This window comes from Pituophis catenifer, unplaced genomic scaffold (assembly GCF_029215685.1).
Source record: "Pituophis catenifer annectens isolate HBS135680 unplaced genomic scaffold, rPitCat1.0.hap2 SCAF_8, whole genome shotgun sequence".
Classification (NCBI taxonomy): domain Eukaryota; kingdom Metazoa; phylum Chordata; class Lepidosauria; order Squamata; family Colubridae; genus Pituophis; species Pituophis catenifer.
Window position 1 is genome coordinate 83259079 of NW_027256888.1, and position 19794 is coordinate 83278872.

At 50.5% G+C, this 19794-nt stretch overlaps 2 protein-coding genes across 2 annotated transcripts in view; both read left to right on the top strand.

The window, feature by feature from the left end:
• The window catches only part of VAX2 (ventral anterior homeobox 2), a 28472-nt gene extending 19761 nt beyond the window's left edge, over positions 1 to 8711 (top strand). Inside the window, 5 exon segments of the mRNA XM_070948743.1 lie at positions 2879 to 2898; positions 2900 to 3040; positions 3042 to 3068; positions 8206 to 8408; positions 8467 to 8711. Of these exon segments, the coding sequence (XP_070804844.1) occupies positions 2879 to 2898; positions 2900 to 3040; positions 3042 to 3068; positions 8206 to 8408; positions 8467 to 8635 (560 nt within the window). The 3' untranslated portion in view covers positions 8636 to 8711.
• A 2324-nt stretch (positions 8712 to 11035) lies between these two features.
• Positions 11036 to 19794, top strand: part of ATP6V1B1 (ATPase H+ transporting V1 subunit B1) — a 41765-nt gene continuing 33006 nt past the window's right edge. The window contains exons 1-3 of the mRNA XM_070949182.1: positions 11036 to 11125; positions 12244 to 12516; positions 16851 to 16854. Coding sequence (XP_070805283.1) covers positions 11036 to 11125; positions 12244 to 12516; positions 16851 to 16854 — 367 coding nt within the window. The remainder of the gene's footprint in view (positions 11126 to 12243; positions 12517 to 16850; positions 16855 to 19794) is intronic.

Below are 19794 nucleotides of genomic sequence, written 5' to 3' on the forward strand. Positions count from 1 at the left end.
GTCTGCTTGCTTCAAGGCAGCTCAACCTTGCTTGCTTCCATTATTTCTTTATTATTTCATTAAAAATGCAGCTTGGTAGTCGTAAAATATGGGAAATTATGATTTCTCATCCAGGGAAGACCGAGGACAATAGTTCATTCTTCCTAAACAACAGCAACAACTGATGAACAATCTGGACTCGTAAAGCTGGGATCTTTTGTAAAACTAAGCAAATACATTTCCAGCCTGCAAAAAGGCAGGGTCCAGCACTGCTGGCAATTTTCAGCTGGAAAAATTACAAGGCGCAGGATCTGTTGTTCTTTCGGCTGTTTTTTTATTATGGTTTGATTTATTAAATCTAGATTTCAGTGCTCAATGGCCAAATTGGTTCATAGTCCTGGTAATTTATTCAATATTGCTGGTGGTGTTTATTTGGTAATTTTTAAAAAGCCCAATTTTGAAAACGTACATTTTTTTTAAAAAAAATTCTTTGTAGCCCAGTGAAAGGAATTGGGATTTCAGCTGGCTGGGAAGGAAGAACAGAGTTTTAAATTTGATTTTCGTTCAGAAAATGAAGGAGCCAACCATTTGTCTGGAATGGAATAGGGTCTCCTGCTTGAGTGGGGGGTGGGGGTGGGGTTGGACTAGAAGACCTTCAAGGTCCCTTCCAGCTCTATTCTGATTGATTGATTATTTGTTTGTTTAATTGATTGATTGAAACCCCCTTCGGCTGCGAGGACAAGCCAAGGAGCTTCCATAATTAAGCCGGGATTAGAGGGTGGGTTTTCCTGTGTAAACACGACCCCAACCTCGCCCTCCGGACTGCTTAGGGGGAGAAGCCCAGCTGAATTCAGCGGGAGCAGACCGTGTGGGTCAGAAGGAAGCCTCATCTTCGCTTTGGAACTGCTGATTTTGCCCGGCAAATCTTCCAGGAGGCTTGGAGAAGCTGCTTAGAAGAAGACCCTTTCCTTTGATGGATGGGACTTCTGTCCACAGAAAGGACTACTTCTCATCTTTGTGTCGCAGTGCAGCCAAATTACTCCATGACAAAGAAAGGCTACGTTCTTTTCACAGCCTCTAGTTGGCCTTTCTTGCGGGCCATATTTATCGTGATAGCTTGGATGACGTTCCCTAGTTTGGTCATGAAACGTCTGCAAGAAAACCACCAAGCTTAGAGAGCACCAAGGACCCAACAGTCATTGTCCTCCTCTTTCCCCTCCCCCCTCCTCCTCTCCACAAACCCCACTCTCCCTTAGGCACTGATAATCTTAGCTAGTTCGGTCATGAAATGTCTGCAAGAAAGCCGCCAAGCTTAGGTAGCACCAAGGACACCCCCCTCCTTCTCCTCTTCCTATTCTCAGCAAACCTCACTCCCTTCTAGTACTGATAACCTTAGCTAGTTTGGTCATGAAATGTCTGCAAGTTTGGTGTCCCTTTATGTGTGTGTGATTTTGTTTTTTCAAAGCTCTGCGGCCACACTGCCCCTCTCACGCACCGTGTATTTGTATTTGCCTTGTACTGATCAGTCTCCCCTTTTGGGGTAGACATTTCAAACAGAGGAGAAGGAGAGATGCTCGGCTGGACGATTAAAACCAGGCTAATTGAGCATCCAGGTTAATTGGAGTGTATTAACAGGTTTGTTTCTGTTTTGATGCACGGCAATTTACGCAGAAGCTGGGCACCTGTACCAAAGGGATGGCATGCATTGCCAAAAGCTAATAATGTAAGGTAAAGGGGGTCTGTGTATCTAAAGAGATTTCCAGTGAGTCGGTGCACAAGGTGGTGATTGGGAAATAATGGCAGCTGCGATCTAAGATATCTGGATGTTTGGGAAAAGGAGCAAATCGGACCCCTCTCTGAATGTCTGTGTGTGCATGTGTGAATGTGCCTTTGAGTCAGTTTTGACTCCTGGGAATTGCCTCGAAAGGCCCCTGCAGCTTTCCTGGCATGGTTTTTTCATTTTTCACACATTTTTTTAGAAGCGTCAGGTCGCTAAAATTGCATTCTTCAGGAATGGCTTTTGCCACCGAGCATGCAGTGCCCTCTTCCTGCCAGCAGGGGTCTCTTTGGGCGAAGGCGGGGCGCAGATTTCTCTCTCCCTTCCCCCCCCCCCACTATTATTCAGTAAATACGACGTTTCTAACCCACAAATTTAATCAGCAAACCCCAAAGTCAAGATTTCATATATATATTTTTTCGGTCTCAAGCACAAAGTCTAGCAGTGGTATCCAAGCAGAAACAAACCTGGATTATTTTAACTCGCTGATTAAAATCATTAATTTTCCCATCCCTTTTCCCACCATTCTTCCACTGTGGGAATGGACGTCTCTTTCCATTTTTGCCCGCAAAGAATTCTCGCTGCAGTCAGCATATATGCAATATCAAAGCTCCAGATTTTTTTTCCCCCAAGCTTCTTTCCAGTACAGGGGGTCCTCGAGTTACAACAGTTCATTTAGTGACCGTTCTCCCCAGCATCCCCCCCCCACGGTCACGTGATCAAAATTCAGCCGTTTGGGAACTGGTTCGTATTTATGACGGTCGCAGTATCCCAGGGTCATGTGATCCCTTTTTGTGAGAAGCAAAAATCAAGGGGGAAGCCAGACTCACTTAGCAACCGTCTTACCAACTTATCCACTGCAGTGATTCACTTAACAACAGTGGCAAGGAAGGCCGCAAAAGGAAGGGGGCAAAACTCACTTAACAAATGTCTCACTTAACAACAGAAAATTTGGGCTGGAGGATTGCCTGTAATCCTAAGAGGAAAAATATCCATTTTAGGCTAATTTCCAGAATCTTCTGCGTTGGATCGGGCCCCGTTACTTCTTGGCTTTACCGTCACAGGCCCAGGGAAGCTGTGAAGGGGGAAGAGTGACGCGTCTGTCTTTGTTGGTTCCTCCAGATGCGAAAGGGACCATCCGGGGAGATCGTCCTTCCCAAAGGCCTGGATCTGGACCGGCCCAAGAGGACCCGCACCTCCTTCACCGCAGAACAGCTGTATCGGCTGGAGCTGGAATTCCAGCGCTGCCACTATGTCGTGGGCAGAGAAAGGACGGAATTAGCCCAGGCAGCTCAACCTTTCGGAGACCCAGGTAAGAGAGGGAGGGAGGGAGGGAGAAAGAAAGAGGGGGAGGGAGAGGGACAGAGAGAGGGGAGGGAGGGGAGAAAGGGGTGGAGGAAGGGAGAGAGGGGAGAGGGGAGGGGGAGAGGGAGAGGGAGAGAGAGGGAGGGAGAGAAAGAGGGAGAGGGAGGGAGGGAGAGGGAGGGGAGAAAGAAAGAGGGGGAGGGACAGAGAGAGGGAGGGAGAGAGAAAGAGGGACAGAAAGGGGGGGAAGAGGGACAGAGAGAGGGAGAGAGAAAGAGGGAGGGACAGAGAGAGGGAGGGAGGGGAGAAAGGGGTGGAAGGGAGGGAGAGAGGGGAGAGGGAGGGGAGAAGGAGAGAGGGGAGAGGGAGGGGAGAGGAAGAGAGAGAGAGAGGGAGGGAGAGAAAGAGGGAGAGGGAGAGGGAGGGAGGGAGAGAGAAAGAGAGGGAGGAAAGGGACACAAAGAGGGTGGGAGACAGAGGGAGAGGGAGAGAGGGAGGTGGGGGGAAGACTCGGCCATAACATCCCTTGGGCTTCCACAGCTTGCATCTCTGGTGGCTTCAGCACTTTTTGTCCTTCTTGTGCTCTGAAGAAGACCTGATGGTCTAGAATGATCAGGGCAGTTTCAGAGGGCAAGAAGGAATGGACTTCAGGGATTATGGTTGTCCCCAAATGTGATTTTTTCCCAAAAAGGCAACTGGACTTTCTTGGGTTTTTTTTTTTTGCTTGAAAATGTTTTGCTTCTCATCCAGGAAGCTTCTTCAGTTCTGACTGAATGGTGGGGAATGGAAGGATTTACATTCCTTGCAGTCCTCTGGTTGTTAGTCCTCTCTCTGAGAGTCCCTTGAGGCCCCTTGGAGGTTTATCTGTGTCCTCAGGGTCCCCTGAATCAAATTTATTTATTTATTTATTAAATTTTATATTGCCGCCTATTCGCCCATGGGGACGCAAGGCGGCTCACAGAATATAAAATCTCATTTAAAACAATAAAACTAATAAAAAGAATCAAACCAATTAATATAGTATAATATAATAAAATAATCCCCACCTCACCCCAGTGACAGCAGATCAGAGGAGCCATTTAATGGCCTCCATCCCGGGCCCGCTGGCAGAGCCAGATCTTCAGGGCCATCCAGAAGAGGGTTGGGGTGGGGGGCCGTTCTAATCTTTGGGGGGGGAACGACCTTCCAGAGGGAGGGAGCCACCACGGAGAAGGCCCTTCTTCTGGGTCCCGCCAGATGGATCTCTTTAGTAGACGGGATCTGCAACATGCCTTGCCTCCCTGCTCTAGCGGGTTGGGAAGACGTGACCGGCAAGAGACGGTCCCTCAGATGCCCGCGGAGCCTTCTTGGAACTGCCGAAAGGGCTGCGTTGTGAACAGGAGATGGGGAGGGGGGTGTCGTATCCCTCCCCCACGGTTGAGAGAGGGGCTGCTCCATTTTAACCTTGATGGCCTCTTTGACCCCTCTTTCCAACCAGCAGTCCTCTCTGGCCAGAATGTGGACTTCAAGGGAAAAAAAACCCCAAGAAAGTCCAGCTGCCTTTTGCAACATCATCCGTTCCATTTGAGGCTGGTAGGTTCACTCAGCCTGCAACGTCTCTTTGCACGGCGCACAATTTGTGGCTCTCTCAATAACCCTGGCTGGACCTTCTAACGGCTGCTGGAAGCCAATCAGAACAGATCTCTCTATGGAGACTCTCCATCGTCCAGGGTCATCCACGGTTTCTTCGAAAGGCGACTGGACTTCCTTGGCTGTTTTTTCCTTGAAAAGGTTTTGCTTCTCCTCTAAGAAGCTTGGTTGGGAATGGGGGCAAAACTCACTTAGCAGCTGTCTCACTTAGCAGCAGAAATTTGGATTTGGCCTGCTTGCCTGTATTATCACTCTATCATTATTTGCCAGGCAAGAGTGTCCTTTCCGACTGCTGTTCCTCTTGGGGACCCTCTTCTCTGCCCCCCTCCCCGATCTCCTGGGCGAGAGCAGGGCGGCGACCTTGGAAGGAAGATGCCAGCACCGTAATTAACCGCCGCCGTGTCAGGGGTCAGGACCTGAGAGGCAAATCTAACCGACTGCCACAGGGTTCAGGTTCCTGCTGAGCCCAGCTGGGGCAGGGGAGACTTAGCCCAAAGGCCGAAAGGGCATTTCCTACCCAACCCCACAGGCACCCCCCTCCCCGGGTCTTCCTCCAAGGACTGGCTCAGCAGGGCATTTCCTGAAGCCCAGAAGTCACCTGAGCTGCTCCAGCATCCCAGGGGGACAAAACCACAGGTAAAGGATCGCTCTGTGGAGGCACACAGGTGGCCTTGAACTGGGACTGGAGGCTTAAAACATACGAAGAACGGTTGCAGGAACTGGGCCTGGCTAGTCTAGTGAAGAGAAGGACCAGGGGAGACAGGATAGCAGCCTTCCAAGATTTGAGGGGCAGCCACAGAGAGGAGGAAGGGGGTCAACCTGTCTTCCAAAACATCTGAAAACAGGACAAGAAGCAACAGATGAAAATTAATCAAGGAGAGAAGGAAAGAACGGGAGGAAGGGAGTGGAGGCCAGCAAGCCAACCAGCCCAGTTAACAAAAGCTCGGGAGCCCAAGAAACTTGGCAATGTTGGCACCAGCTGCCATGACAGACAGAAAGAGAGGAGTAGGAAGTCTTACAAGGAAGCTGCTGGGAACTAGAGGAAAGAAAGAAAGAAAGAAAGAAAGAAAGAAAGAAAGAAAGAGAAGAAAGAAAGAAAGAAAGAAAGAAAGAGAAAGAAAGAAAAGAGAAAGAAAGAGAAGAAAGAAAGAAAGAAAGAAGGAAAAAGGAAGGAAGGAAGAGGGAGGAAGGAGGGAGGGAGGGAAAGGAAGAAAGGAAGGAAGGGCCTTCTCCGTGGTAGCTCCCTCTCTCTGGAACATCATCCCCCCAGAGATTAGAATGGCTCCCACTCTAATACTCTTCCAGAAGGTGCTGAAGTTGTGATTTTGCCAGTGGGCCTGGGGAGCCCACAGCGGGATGGAGCCCATTAAATGGCTCATGTGATCTGCTGTCACTGGGGCGGCGGGGGGGTAGTTTTATTATATTATATTAATTTATTTGATTCTTTTTATTAGTTTTATTTTTTTAAATGAGATTTTATATTTTATAAGCTGTCTTGAGTCACCATGGGCAAATAGGCGTCAATATAAATTAAATACATAAATAAATAAATAAGAAAGAAAGAGAAAGAGAGAGTGGGGAGGGAGGGAGGGAGGAGGAAGGAAGGAAAGAAGGTATATACCATGTTCAGCACTATGCTAATCCTTTGCATTCTGGAACATAGCCCTCTTTTCTGTTTTAAATTGGCAATTTTTGCTCCCTTCCTCCTCACTTTCTCAGAAGGGTATTTGTGGGACACAGAGAGAGAGTCAGTCTCTGGAGCATCAGCATCCTGGACATTTCCCTCCCTCCCCACCAGGTGCCTTGATTGACAGGAGCCTGGAGCAGACCAGTCCAGCAAGGCCTATGGGAAGACTCCGGATTGATGCAGCTCTGTCAAAGGGGAGGGGGTGGGTCAAAAGATGCTCCCACCTCCAGCAAGCTGGGCAGGGGTTGAGCAGAGAAACTGCCATTACACACAAACCCCCCTCCCTGGCTGGGTCCTGCAACCTCTCTGGCGTCTCTCTCTCCCCTTCTGGGAAGGGCTCACAATCCTCCCTGAGCCCCATGGATTGGTGTCATCCGGGACCTATTTTTAGCCTGATAAATCCCAAATCAGGGAAGATTGTATCACTGAACGGCCAGCCCCACCAGGTAGGCCAGAGCAGGCAAATCAGGGCCACCAAAAGGCCAAAGCGATTTTCATTCAGGCTGGCCAGAGGAAGAGATTCTGTTGGGCTACTACCACTATTCTTCATATGATTTCCTCCTCCTCTCCTCCTCCTCCTCCTCCTCCTTCCTCCTCCTCCAACCCCCCTCCTCTTCCTCTTCTCCTCTCCCTCTCCCTCCTCAGAATACTATCACATTCTGGACTTTAAAAGATTTCAGTCCCTTTTGCCCAGAGCAATCCCTCTTGTTATCTTGGCCAAGATAATCTCCCTGCAAACACATATCAGTGCTTGGTTCATCTAGAAAACAACCTTCTTCCCTCCCTCCCTCTCTCCTTCCTTCCTTCATTTTCATCCTTTCTCCCTCCCTTCCCTTCTGTCTCCTTCCTTCCCTCCTTCCTCCCTCTCCTTCCTTCCTTCATTTTCATCCTTTCTCCCTCCCTCCCTTCTGTCTCCTTCCTTCCCTCCTTCCTCCCTCTCCTTCTTCCTTCATTTTCATCCTTTCTCCCTCCCTCCCTTCTGTCTCCTTCCTTCCCTCCTTCCTCCCTCTCCTTGCTTCCTTCATTTTCATCCTTTCTCCCTCCCTCCCTTCTCTCTTCCTTCCTTCCCTCCTTCCTCCCTCTCCTTGCTTCCTTCATTTTCATCCTTTCTCCCTCCCTCCCTCCTTCTCTTCTCCTTCCTCCCTTCCTCCCTCCCTCTCCTTGCTTCCTTCATTTTCATTCCTTTCTCTCCCTCCTCTCCCTTCCCTCTCCTCCCTTCCCTCCTCCCCTCCCTCTCCTTGCTTGCTTTCCTTCCTTCCTTCATTTTCATCCTTCCTTCCTCCCTCCCTCCTCTCCTTCCTTCTCCCTCCCTCTCCTTGCTTCCTTCAGTTTCATCCTTTCTCCCTTCCTCCCTTCCCTCTCCTTCCTCCCCTTCCCTCCTCCCTCCCTCTCTTTCCTTCCTTCCTTCATTTTCATCCTTCCTTCCTCCCTCCCTTCCCTCTCCTTCCTTCCCTCCTCCCTCCCTCCTTCCTCTTCCTTCCTTCCTTCCTTCCTTTTCATCCTTCCTTCTCCCCTCCCTCTCCTTGCTTCCTTCATTTTCATCCTTTCTCCCCTCCCTCCCTCCCTCCCTCCCTCCCCTTCCCTCTCCTCCTTTGCCTCCTCCCTCCCTCTCCTTGCTTCCTTCCTCCCTTCCCTTCCCTTATCTTGCCCTCCCTCCCGGTGGCTGAGGAATCCAGGGAGTTGAAGTCCGCCCACCTTCAAGCGGCCAAGGTGGAGGACTATTGAGCGTGGTGTAATCGCCGGAGGCCCTCCCTGGGGCTCGGGGTCTCGGGGGAAGAGGCCCCGGGCGCTGCTGACCCCTCCCCTCCCTCCTCCTCCTCCCCCGCAGGTGAAGGTGTGGTTCCAGAACCGGCGCACCAAGCAGAAGAAGGACCAGAGCCGCGAGGCGGAGAAGCGCGGCGGCCCGGCGGCCCCCTCCGAGGCCTTCGCCACCTGCAACCTGCTGAGACTGCTGGAGCAGGGGAGGCTCCTCTCGGTGCCGGCGCCCCCCGCGCTGCTCCCGCCGGCCGCGCCCGCTCCTTCCCCGGGGCTGCCCCAGGGCGGAGGCGGAGGCGGAGGCGGAGAGCCCCGGGGCCACGGCCGGCTTCAGCCCCCTGCCCGCCTCCCGCCCGCCCCCGGCCCCGGCCCCGGCCCCGCTCTGCTTCGCCGGGCCCCTCGCGGGCAGCCTCCACCGACGGCCCTCCGCCTTCGAGCCCTACGCGCGCCTCGGGAGGAGAGACAGTCCGCCGCGCCGCCACAAGGAGCCCGCCAGCCCGTGAAAGCGGGGCGGCCAAGACAAGGACAGCCTCCGGCCCCCGCACCGGCTGGGAACACCCGACACCACCGACCTCCCCCGGCCCCCGGTCTGCGTGGCAGTGGGAGCGGGCGTGGGTGTGCGCCCCTTGCACGGAAATATTAAAACCACCGCTCCTGCCAAAGCCGGCTCCCTGCTGTGACTGGGGGGGGAGGGGCGGGGGGTTGGGCACGAGCTGGGGGTGGGGGGGGCGTGGGGGTCTTCCTTCCGTGGCGTCCACCAAGCCAGAGAGACGCGAGTTGGGGGTGGGGAGGGGACAGAGGGCCGCCTTTGAGCCGGTGAGAAAGGGGTCGGGGGGCTCAGCCCGCGAAGGGGCTGCAGGAAGGAATCGGCTGTCGGGACAGAATTGGCCAGAAAGTTTAAGGGAGATGCGGGAGCTCTGAAATGATGGTCATTATCTTAGCATCCCCTCCCTCTCTTCCTCCCAGGGTTCCTTCCTTCCTTCCTTCTTCCCTCCCCTTTCTCTTCTTCCTTCCCTTCCCTCCCTTCTTCTCCTTCCTTCCTTTCCCTCCTTCCTTCTTTCTTCCCTTTCCTCTCCAGCTCCTGCATTGCTTCCTCCCTCCCTCTCCTTGCTTCTTTTCCTTTCCTCTCTCCCTTTTCTTTCATTTCCTTCCCCTTCCCTTTCTCCTTCCTTCCCTCCCTTCCCCTCCCTCCCTTCTTGTTTTCTTGCTCCTTCCCTTCCTTCCCTTTCTCCCTCCCTCCCTCCTTCCTGCCTTCCATTCCTTCCTCCTTTCTCTCCCTCCCTCCCTCCAGTGAGAGTCCTAGTCAGAGTCCCAGAACTTGTTCTCACTGCCCGAAGTTCTTGCCGCTGTCACCCCTCGGGCTGGGGATGATGGGCTGAAGGAGGAGGGCTGCAAAGCCAGGGAAGAAACCACCTTCTCACTGATCATCCAGGAAGGATCCAGAGGGCACAGCCAACTGCCTGCCATCCTCGGGGTTGGAACTGTCAGAGTCATTCATTGAAATGGGTTGTAGAAATGGAATGAATGAATTAATTAATGAATTAATGAATGAATAGGTATTGCCCTCTCAACACCGGTGGGGGGAAAAGGGAGAGGGTCCCCTTTATCGCTGTTTGACCTTGGGTGTCTTGAGATCGAGGTGCTGACTTCAAATTTTAGCATGATGTATTCATCACAGGTGGATAATCTAACACACAGAGAGAGAGAGACACAAAACCTTTGTCCCCCCTCCAAACATTTTCCACAATTGCTTAAAGCTTGGCAATCCACTTTTCCTACGCATTTGAGGGAGAAAATGTGTGACCACCTGCTTTGAAGAAAACATAAACCTATTTTCTAAAGCAATGAAAGAACCAAACTTATTTAATGATCCTTATTGCTTTTTAATCAATAACAAGTCATCATGGGGACAACCAGATTTTGTGACCTTTTTTGGGGTTGGTGGGTGCTGGTTGTTAAATGAATGCTACCGTTGTTAAATGAATCCATTGTTCATTATGGGGCATTTCTGCCAAAAACCAGATGTAAATACTGTTTTTTTTTTGCTAAAAACGTCCTAAATCAGGGGTCTCCAACCTTGGCAACTTTAAGACTTGTGGACTTCAACTCCCAGCTTTGCTGGCTGAGGAATTCTGGGAGTTGAAGTCCACAGGTCTTTAAAATTTCCAAGGTTGGAGACCCCTGCCCTAAATTACAGTCAGGTCATTGCCGGACACTGAAGTAGCCTTTTCTCAAGTCCTTTTTGGGGAGGGGGTCCACCATTGCTTCAAAGGGTCACTAAGTGAGCATTCATAAGTTGAGAACCACTTGTACAAAGTCTACCTCTATACAGGTAGTCCTCAACTTACAACAAGTTTGTTTAGCAACCATTCAAAGTTACAATGGCACTGAAAAAAATGACTTACAGCCGTTTTTCCATAATAAAAATTTGGACATTGGGCAACCGGCTCATACTTATGACGGTCACCAGCATCTCGGGGGGGCGGGAGGTGTCACGCGATTACTTTTTTTGTGACTTTCTGACAAAGCAAAGTCAAGATTCATTTAACAATTGTGTTGCTTAACAATGGGCAGGGATTTGCTTCACAATTGTGGCCAGACAGGTCGTAAAATGGGGCAAAACTCACTTCACAACCGTCCCGCTTAGCAACAGCAATGTGGGGCTCAATTGTGGCCGTATGTCGAGGACTACACAACCACTCATTGTTGGGGAGGGCCATCAGATTTTCAATCCACTGAGTGAAAAAACCGTATATTTATTTATTCCGGTGCTGAAGCTTCGATATCTGGCCATACGTCCATCATTCAAGACAATATTATCCTCTGTGAATTTTAGCTTTGGTTGCACAATCATATTTATACAATCCTACTACTTCCTCCTAAACTTTAGACCCTGTCAAAACATGCATTTGAAAAGAGCAAAGGTCTTTAGTACGTCTCTCTCTAACGAAAAGACCCAAACTTCAGAAAAGGAGACAGCAGAATGCAGCCGTGTCAGTTTATAACTGTTTTCTCTCCTCCCCCCCACCAGAAAAATTAAGTGCAACCCTCCCCTCCATCCAACAATTAAAAAACCTCTGCTTTAGCACCATTGTCATCTACAGCAGTCTTTCTCAAACTTGGCAACTTTAAGACAGCTGGACTTCCCTTCCCAGACTCCCAGAATTCCCCTGCCAGCCACCAAGTTTAATGGTTGGACTTCAATTCCCAGAATTCCCCTGCCAGCCACCGGGCTTAATAGCACAAAACTATCACTGTTAAACCTAGTTTTTGTTTTTTTTTAAAAATTTGATTTATATGCCGCCCTTCTCCGGAGACTCAGGGCGGCTTACAATGCGTTAAGCAATAGCCTTCATACTTTTGTATATTCATACAAAGTCAGCTTATTGCCCCCACAAAACTGGGTCCTCATTTAATCTACCTTAGAAAGGATGGAGGCTGAGTCAACCTTGAGCCTGGTAAGATTCGAACCTGCAGAAATTGCAGGCAGCTGTGTTAATAACAGGGTGCTTTAGACCACTGTACTACCAAGGCCCCAGTTTCAATGTCCTTTTCAAAGAATCTCCTTGGTCAAGGATTTGTGCCACTTTAAGACAGCTGGACTTCAACTCCCAGGAATTCCCTTCCAGCACGGGCTGTCAGAGGAATTCTGGGAGTTAAAGTCCACCTACCTGAAAGCGGCCAACTTTGAAAAAAAGGAAGTTAATAACAGGAGAAAGGGGTTCACCTCCGGGTGGCTTTAATCCTTCTCCTTGGTCAAGGATTTCTGCCACTTTCAAGATAGATGGACTTGGGAGCATGGCCGGCAGGGGGAATTCTGGGAGTTGAAGTCCACCTACCTAAAAGCAGCCAAGTTTGAAAAAGTTAATAGGACTTCACCCTCCGATGGCTTTAGTGCCTTTCTCCAAGAGTCTCCTTGCTCAAGGATTTTTGCAAAACCTGGCAAAAAAAAAATAATAATCCCAATTTCCGAAAGGCATTTGCACAGCAGGAAAAGAAGGGCAGAAAGCTGTCGTGAGTTTGCAGCAAAGAGAAATCCCAGCGTTGTTGGGACAAACCTGCTTAGAACAGGTGAGGCAGGAACTTTCCAACCTGCTGACCACCTTTGCAGCTGCCTCCAAGTTTACAGCAAACAGATTTTGCTGTGTGCAAACGCAACACACCCCAGGGCAGGGCAGAGTTGTCCTGCCGGGCCTCTTGGATCTGGTATAAAAGCCTGCAAACTGTTGGAGGCTGGCTTGCTTTCCTGCAAACCAGCATTGTTTGTTTGAAGGAACATGGCTTACCAAGGGTGGATGTCGGAATCCGGGGTTTGCCAGGAGCTCCAGATGGGGTCAAGGAACATTTCCAAGCCGTGACTCGGAACTACATCACTCATCCCCAGGCTGAGTGAGTGTATTTTGTGGGTGTGTGATTGTGAGGGAACAATGCAACGGGGCGAAGGCTCTCATTTTTAGGCTGTGAGAAAGTTTGTTTGCTTGAGTGAGAGAAAAAGACCCGGTTCAAATCGAGGTGGCATTCGCGCATGGTCAGATGTCCCAGTGGCAAGGCTGAAACCTTGGCTGATTTGCAAGATGGACATTGCTTCCTTGTTTCCCTGATGTGTTTCCTGCCCGTTGGGAATTTCCTAGAGAGGGGGAAGCTGATTATTCCAGAGGTCGGTGGATTATGGGTCTTATTATCTCTGGTGGCTGAGAAGCATGGGCCCTGGAGACTGAAAAAGAATAACAGAGGCGGAGGGGGCCCTTGGAGGTCTTCCAGTCCAGTTGGCAACTTGATGACTTGCTGGCTGAGGAATTTTGGGAGTTGAAGTCCACAAGTCTTAACGTTGCCAAGGTTGGAGACCCCCTGTTCCAGGACAACGTTTTTTCAAAGTTGACTTCAACTCCCACCCAAAAGGTGCCAGGTTTTGAACTGCAGCTAGTCCCTGACTTACAAACCGTTCCTTTAGTGACCTTTTCAAAGTGACAACGGGCCCTGGAAAAAAATTGACTTACGATCATGTTTCACGCTTACGACCGTTGCAGCCTCCCCATAGTCAGGTGATCAAAATCCAGACGCTTGGCCACTGGTTCATACTTATGACGGTCGCAGTGTCCCCAAGGTCACGCGACCTTCTGACCAGTCAAGTCAACGGGGAAGGCGGATTCACTTAACAATTGTGGTCGTAAGTCGAGGAGTACCTGTATAAATGGGGCATAGTATCTCCCCCTCAGTGGGACCAGAGGGGGTCCCACGTCAAACTGTAGATCACATCGTGACCGCCTGTCAGCTGAAGGAATATATCGGTCCAGTTTCTGATTTATTTTTTTATAGATATTTTTATGCAGCCCTTCACTGGTTAGATGGCCAAGACGTGGGTATCTGAATACAGGGGGTCCTCGACTTACGACCACAATGGAGCCCGAAATTTCTGTTGCTAAGTGAGACATTCGTTAAGTGAGTTTTGCCCCATTTTACCACCTTCCTTGCCGCCGTTGTTAAGCGAATCGCTGCCGTTGATAACTTAGACACACCTAGGTCACTAAGTGAGTCTGGCTTTCCCCGTCGACTTGGCTTGTCGGAAGGTCGGGAAAGGGGATCACGTGACCCCGGGGACGCTGTGACCGTCATAAATATGACTCAGTTGCCATCCGTCCGAATTTTAATGATGTGTCCACGGGGATGCCGTAACGGTCGTAAGTGTGGAAAATGATCCCAAGTCACTTTTTCCCGTTTTGCCGTTGTAGCTTTGAATGGTCACTAAGTGAACCGTTGTAAGTTTGAGGACTCGCTGTATGGATCTTTTTAACATTCATGTTTGACTGTGTATTTAATTTGAGTGCCATGTTACTATGCCTTGGAAGCCCGTGTATGATAAGCCACAGGGTACCAAAATAAACTCCTTGCTTAAATGCCCCTCCTGGTTTCCTGAAGCTTCCTTCCTCACGGGATCCCTTACCGTCATCCAGAGATTCCCGTGACCTTGAACGGGTCCCGCAGCCGGGATCGAGCGGCTGAAGCAAGAACCAGCCGGCTGGAGCGACTGCAAAGCCTCCCCGGGTTTTGTTATTAACGGACACATCAGCAAATAGTGGAGTTTCCGACTGGGAGGAAGGATGGCAGGAGGCCCCTCCTTTCCACCTCTCGGCTGCTCAAAGGCACCTCAAATTCTGGGAGTTCTAGTCCCCCCCAGTTTAAGGCATGCTGGCTGAGGGGTTCTGGGAGTTGCAGTCCACCCATCTGAAAGCATTTTGACTGTGGGATTCTGGGAATTGCAGTCCACCCATCTGAAAAGCCTGCTGGCTGGGGGATTCTGGGAGTTGTAGTCCTGCCATCTGAAAGCCAGCTGGCTGGGGGATTCTGGGAGTTGTAATCCACCCATCTGAAATCATTTTGGCTGTGGGATTCTGGGAGTTGCAGTCCCCACAGTTTAAGGCATGCTGGCTAGGGGATTCTGGGAGTTGTAGTCCACCCATCTGAAAGCCTGCTGGCTGGGGGATTCTGGGAGTTGTAGTCCACCCATCTGAAAGCCTGCTGGCTGGGGGATTCTGGGAGTTGTAGTCCACCCATCTGAAAGCCTGCTGGCTGGGGGATTCTGGGAGTTGTAGTCCACCCATCTGAAAGCCTGCTGGCTGGGGGATTCTGGGAGTTGTAGTCCACCCATCTGAAAGCCTGCTGGCTGGGGGATTCTGGGAGTTGTAGTCCACCCATCTGAAAGCCTGCTGGCTGTGGGATTCTGGGAGTTGTAGTCCACCCATCTGAAAGCCTGCTGGCTGGGGGATTCTGGGAGTTGTAGTCCACCCATCTGAAAGCCTGCTGGCTGGGGGATTCTGGGAGTTGTAGTCCACCCATCTGAAAGCCTGCTGGCTGGGGGATTCTGGGAGTTGAAGTCAAGTCCACACAATTCAAAGCATGGGGGAATTCCGCAAGTCTTCGTCCCTTCAAGTTGCCAAGTTTGAAAAACACGGCATCAAACTCTGCCTGCAAATGCGCTTTGACACGCCAGGGTTTGCTTTTTGCAAAACCCTCCCTGTCCGGTCCATCCCTCGGTACCACAACCCCCCCCGCCTGCCCCCCTCCCACCGAGTCACATGACCCTGCAGGTGTGTCTGGGAACCCTCGGCCGCTGCCCCTAATTAGTGGCCTAGTGCAGCCGCCCGCTGGGCTTTTCACCAGCCCCGCTTGCCTTGGCCGGCCAATGTGTTTGACAAGTGACACATCGCACAATAGGCAGGTTGCCTGGGCAGGCGTGGGGGGGTGGGGGGCAGGGGGGCCTGGAAAAGTGGGGCCGATAGGGACCATCGGAAAAGTTTGCGATTGTCTGGATGAGCAGAGATTCTGCCGAGGGTTTTTTCCCAAGATTCCTGCAGAGCATAAACATGGATAATACTTTAGCCTGGATGGTTTGCCATCGTGGTCAACAGGGAATGATGATCTCTATAAGGCTGCAGAACGTCCTTGACTTTTTTTTTTTAATTATTTATTTATTTATTTTTATATGCCGCCCTTCTCCGGAGACTCAGGGCGGCTTACAAGGCGTTAAGCAATAGCCTTCATTCTTTTGTATATTTTATACAAAGTCAGTTTATTGCCCCCACAATCCAGGTCCTCATTTTACCCACCTTAGAAAGGATGGAAGGCTGAGTCGATCTTACAACAGTTCATTTAGAGACAGTTGAAAAAGTAACGGTGGCACTGAAAAAAAGGGACTTATGGCTGTTTTTCACACTTACGACCGTTGCCGCATCCCCGGGGTCACGTGATCAAAATTCAGCCACTTGGCAACTGACCTGTATTTATGACGGGCACTGTGCCCCGGGGCTCCCTGGGATCCCCTTGGGCGACCTCCGAGTTTTCCGCTGTGCTCTTAAGACCCTGCTCTTCCGACAGGCAGGGCTAGCTTCATAAATTGAGTTTTAAATTCGGAGTTCTTAAATTTTTGGGTTTTTTAGTTAATTGGCCTTAAATGTAATACTTTTAATAATTTTTAAATTTAAATTGTGATATTTGTATTTGTGTTTTTACCTGGCTGTACACCGCCCCGAGTCCTTCGGGAGAGGGGCGGTATAGAAATAAAATTATTCTTATCCTTATCCTTAAGAATCTCAGTGGCTCACTTAACAACTGTGGCAAGAAAGGTTGTAAAATGAGTCAAAAACTCACTTAACAACCGTCTCGCTTAGCAATGGAAATGTTGTCATCGTAAGTCGAAGACTACCTGTATACGGCTCTTCCCTTGTGTGGGGGTTGGACTAGAAGACCTCCGAGGTCCCTTCCAGCCCTAGGACCCTGGGATTCCTCTCTTGAAGGGGACATATTTGCCTGTGGCTATTTGCAATATTTTTGGAAGACAAAAGCCGAGGTCTAAGAAACATGGAAAGGAAGACACCTGGAATGGAGCATGAACCATTTCTGGTGCTTCTCCACGTTTTGGGTGAGTTCCTAGCAGTGGTGAAATCCCAATTTTTTTACTACCGGTTCTGTGGGCGTGGCTTGATGGGCATACCAGGGGAAGGATACTGCAAAAATCCCCATTCCCTCTCCACTCCTGGGGGAAGGATATTGCAAAATCCCCATTCCCATCCCACTCTGGGGCCAGCCAGGGGTGGTATTTGCTGGTTCTCCGAACTGCTCAAAGTTTCTGCTACCGGTTCTCCAGAACCTGTCAGAACCTGCTGGATTTCACCCCTGATTCCTACATTTCTCAACCAAGTTGGTCAATCAACGTGAGGATAGTTGAGTTAAACCTTCTTACATCATCATCATCATCATCATCATCATCATCATCATCATCATCATCAGAACAGAATAACAGAGTTGGGACGGACCTTGGAGGTCATCTAGTCCAACCCCCCTTTGCCCAAGCAGGAGACCCTACACCATTCCTGACAGATGGCAGTCCAGTCTCTTCTTGAAAGCCTCCAGGGATGAAGCTCCCACCACTTCTGAAGGCTTCCACTGGATGACTGTTTTCACTGTTGGCTGGAGGTTTGAAGTCCACAAGTCTTAAAGGTTGGAGACCCCTGCTTTAGGGTATCTATACAGGCTGGAAATAGATACGTCCCCCTCTGTGGAAGGATTGGACTCCAGCTCCCGTGGCCCCCCAGCCCCCTTGACCACTGCAGCTGGAACTGGCCTCTGCAGAGGGGCTCCTGGGGGCTACCCCTGTCTCTAATGATTTCATTGACGGAGGATTTGGAAAGAATTTGGAATTCAGGCCGTGCTGGCAAGATGCCATAATCTGGGTGGCATGTCAGCTGGATCTTGAGAATGTGCGACGGGGGGACATGTGTTTATTATCTGGAGGCAGAAAAGCTCTGCGGAACTACAATTAGGAGAAATTGGGAAAGGAAAAAAGGATCCCCCCCTCCCTCCCTTCTGGCTGAGTGGTAGATCTCACCCCGTTGAGTCATCCCGGGTTCCTTCTGCATGCCATGAACATGGCAGAGGTAGAACTGGTTGATATTGGAGACGCCCAGCTGGGTTCCGTTTAAAGAGAAGGCTGGGTTTGAAATACACAGGCAAGGAATCTGTCAGTCATGAGCCCTGGGGACTGCGGATGTACACATTAAAAACCCCTGGAGGTTTTCTGAAAGAGAGGGAAAGTGAAGGAGAGAGAGAAAAAAAGAAAGAAAGAAAGAGAGAAAGAAAGAAAGAAAGAAAGAAAGAAAGAAAGAAAGAAAGAAAGAGAAAGAGAAAGAGAAAGAGAAAGAGAAAGAGAAAGAGAAAGAGAAAGAGAAAGAGAAAGGAAGTAAGAGAGGGAAAGAGAAAGAAAGGGAAAGAAAGAGAAAAAAGGAAAGAAACAGAGAGAAAAAGAGGGAAAGAAAGAGAAAGAAAGAAAATGAGAAAGAGAAAGAGAGAAAGAAGAGAAAGAAAAAGGAAGGGAGAGAGAGAGAGAGAGAGAAAGAGAAAAAGAAAAAAAAGGGGGGAGAGGGAAAGGAGTGTGTGTCTCTTTCAGCCAGAGGAAGACCCTGCCAGGAGCCAAGAACGGACTTTGCAGAGGAGCCCTGGAAGGGCTGTCTGGGAAGTGGGACCCCACCCAACAGATGCGGAGGCCAGGAAGGGAGGGGGCTAGTGGAGGGGAAGCAATTAGTGAGTCGGGGGTCCTCTTTGTCAGATGGGTCAATTTCCTCTGCTCCTCGTCCCCCCTTTCCCTCTCCCTTCACCCCACCAGCGCACACAATGGGCAGGGTTAATTCGGGCTGCGGATGGCAGGAGCGGGTAAATTTGAGGGAGGAGGAGGAGGAGGGGGGCCAGGTTCAAAGACCCTCTCTTTCACACACACACACACACACACACACACACACACACACACACACACACTTTGCAGACTCCCCTGTCCTCTGTGCCCAAAACCCCTGTCATCCAAGGTTTCCACCGGTCCTTCCACCTGGCCAAAGGACCCCTCCCTCGACCACCCACTTAGTGACATGTCCTGCTGTGAAGCAATAAGGCCCCCTTTTCTTCCAGAGGTCCTTGGATGATCTGAAGGGCTGCTCTCTGGGGGTCGGCTTGCCTCCTCTGACCCCTTGCAGCTCCAGCAGGAGGAGGAGGAGGAGGAGGAGGAGGAGGAGGAGGAGGAGGAGGAGGAGGAGGGATGATGGTTGAGGAAGAGGAGGAGGAAGATGGATGGGGAAGATGAATGATGAGGGAAGATAATGGATGATGAATGAAGTTGATAATGGATGAAGGTGATGATGACGGATGTTGATGGATGAGGATGAAGATGAGGATGGATGAAGATGATGAACATGGATGATGATGATAATGGATGATGATGCATGAAAATGATGAGGATGGATGAAGATGATGGATGAAGATGATGATGGTGATAGTGGAAGAAGATGATCATGGATGAAGATGATGGATGATGGTGATGATGGCCATTTTCCTTACCTGGAATTCAGTCTCCAACTTCCCCACCTGCCCTGCAAGGGCTGTTGCTTTACACCCTTCAGACCAAAGCCCAGGTGATAACTTTTGGCTGCCGCAGGGGGCATTGCTCATAAAAGCCAGCCCCCCTCCCCCAAGGAGGAGGACCAGATATCTCCTGCTCTACACCTGGGCACCTTTGACGAAGCCTGCTCAATTGCCCGATGCGATGGTTCCTTGAGCGATGCAGGGACCCAGGCAGTGTCAAAGGAGAGGAGGACAAGGGGTGGCTGAGTAGGAGGGCCCCTCCTCTTCCTCTATAGGAATTCCAAAGCCAGCCTTTGAAATTTGGGGTGCTTGGGTGGGGAGGGAGGGGGGGTCCTGAAGACATCCTGCAGGACAGATGTTCCACTTTCCCTGAATGTCAGGCAACCGTCCGCAGGTCCCTTCAAGACACCAAGGTAGCAACTACCCCAAACCTCAAGAAATGCAGGGAGGGGTCTCTCCAAAGGAGGCAGAAACGCTGATGCCCCTTTCTCCAGAAGTATCCCTGAGACCCTCAGCCAAGGAGGGGCTTCACTGTCAGCCATGCGATGCTCGTGGACGAGGGTCCCAGTCTGGTTGGAAGCCCCCAGTTGGGGAATCCCGAGACTGGACTGGGTAGAGGAATCAAGCCCTTCATTTGGGAGGGGGAGGAAATAGGGGGGAAGGGTTTGTTCTGCACCTGTTGGGCTTCCTCAGGGGGATCCCCATCAACTGGTTTGGCCAACGTCAAGAAAGGAGAGCTACGTTGATAGGATGGAAAGCA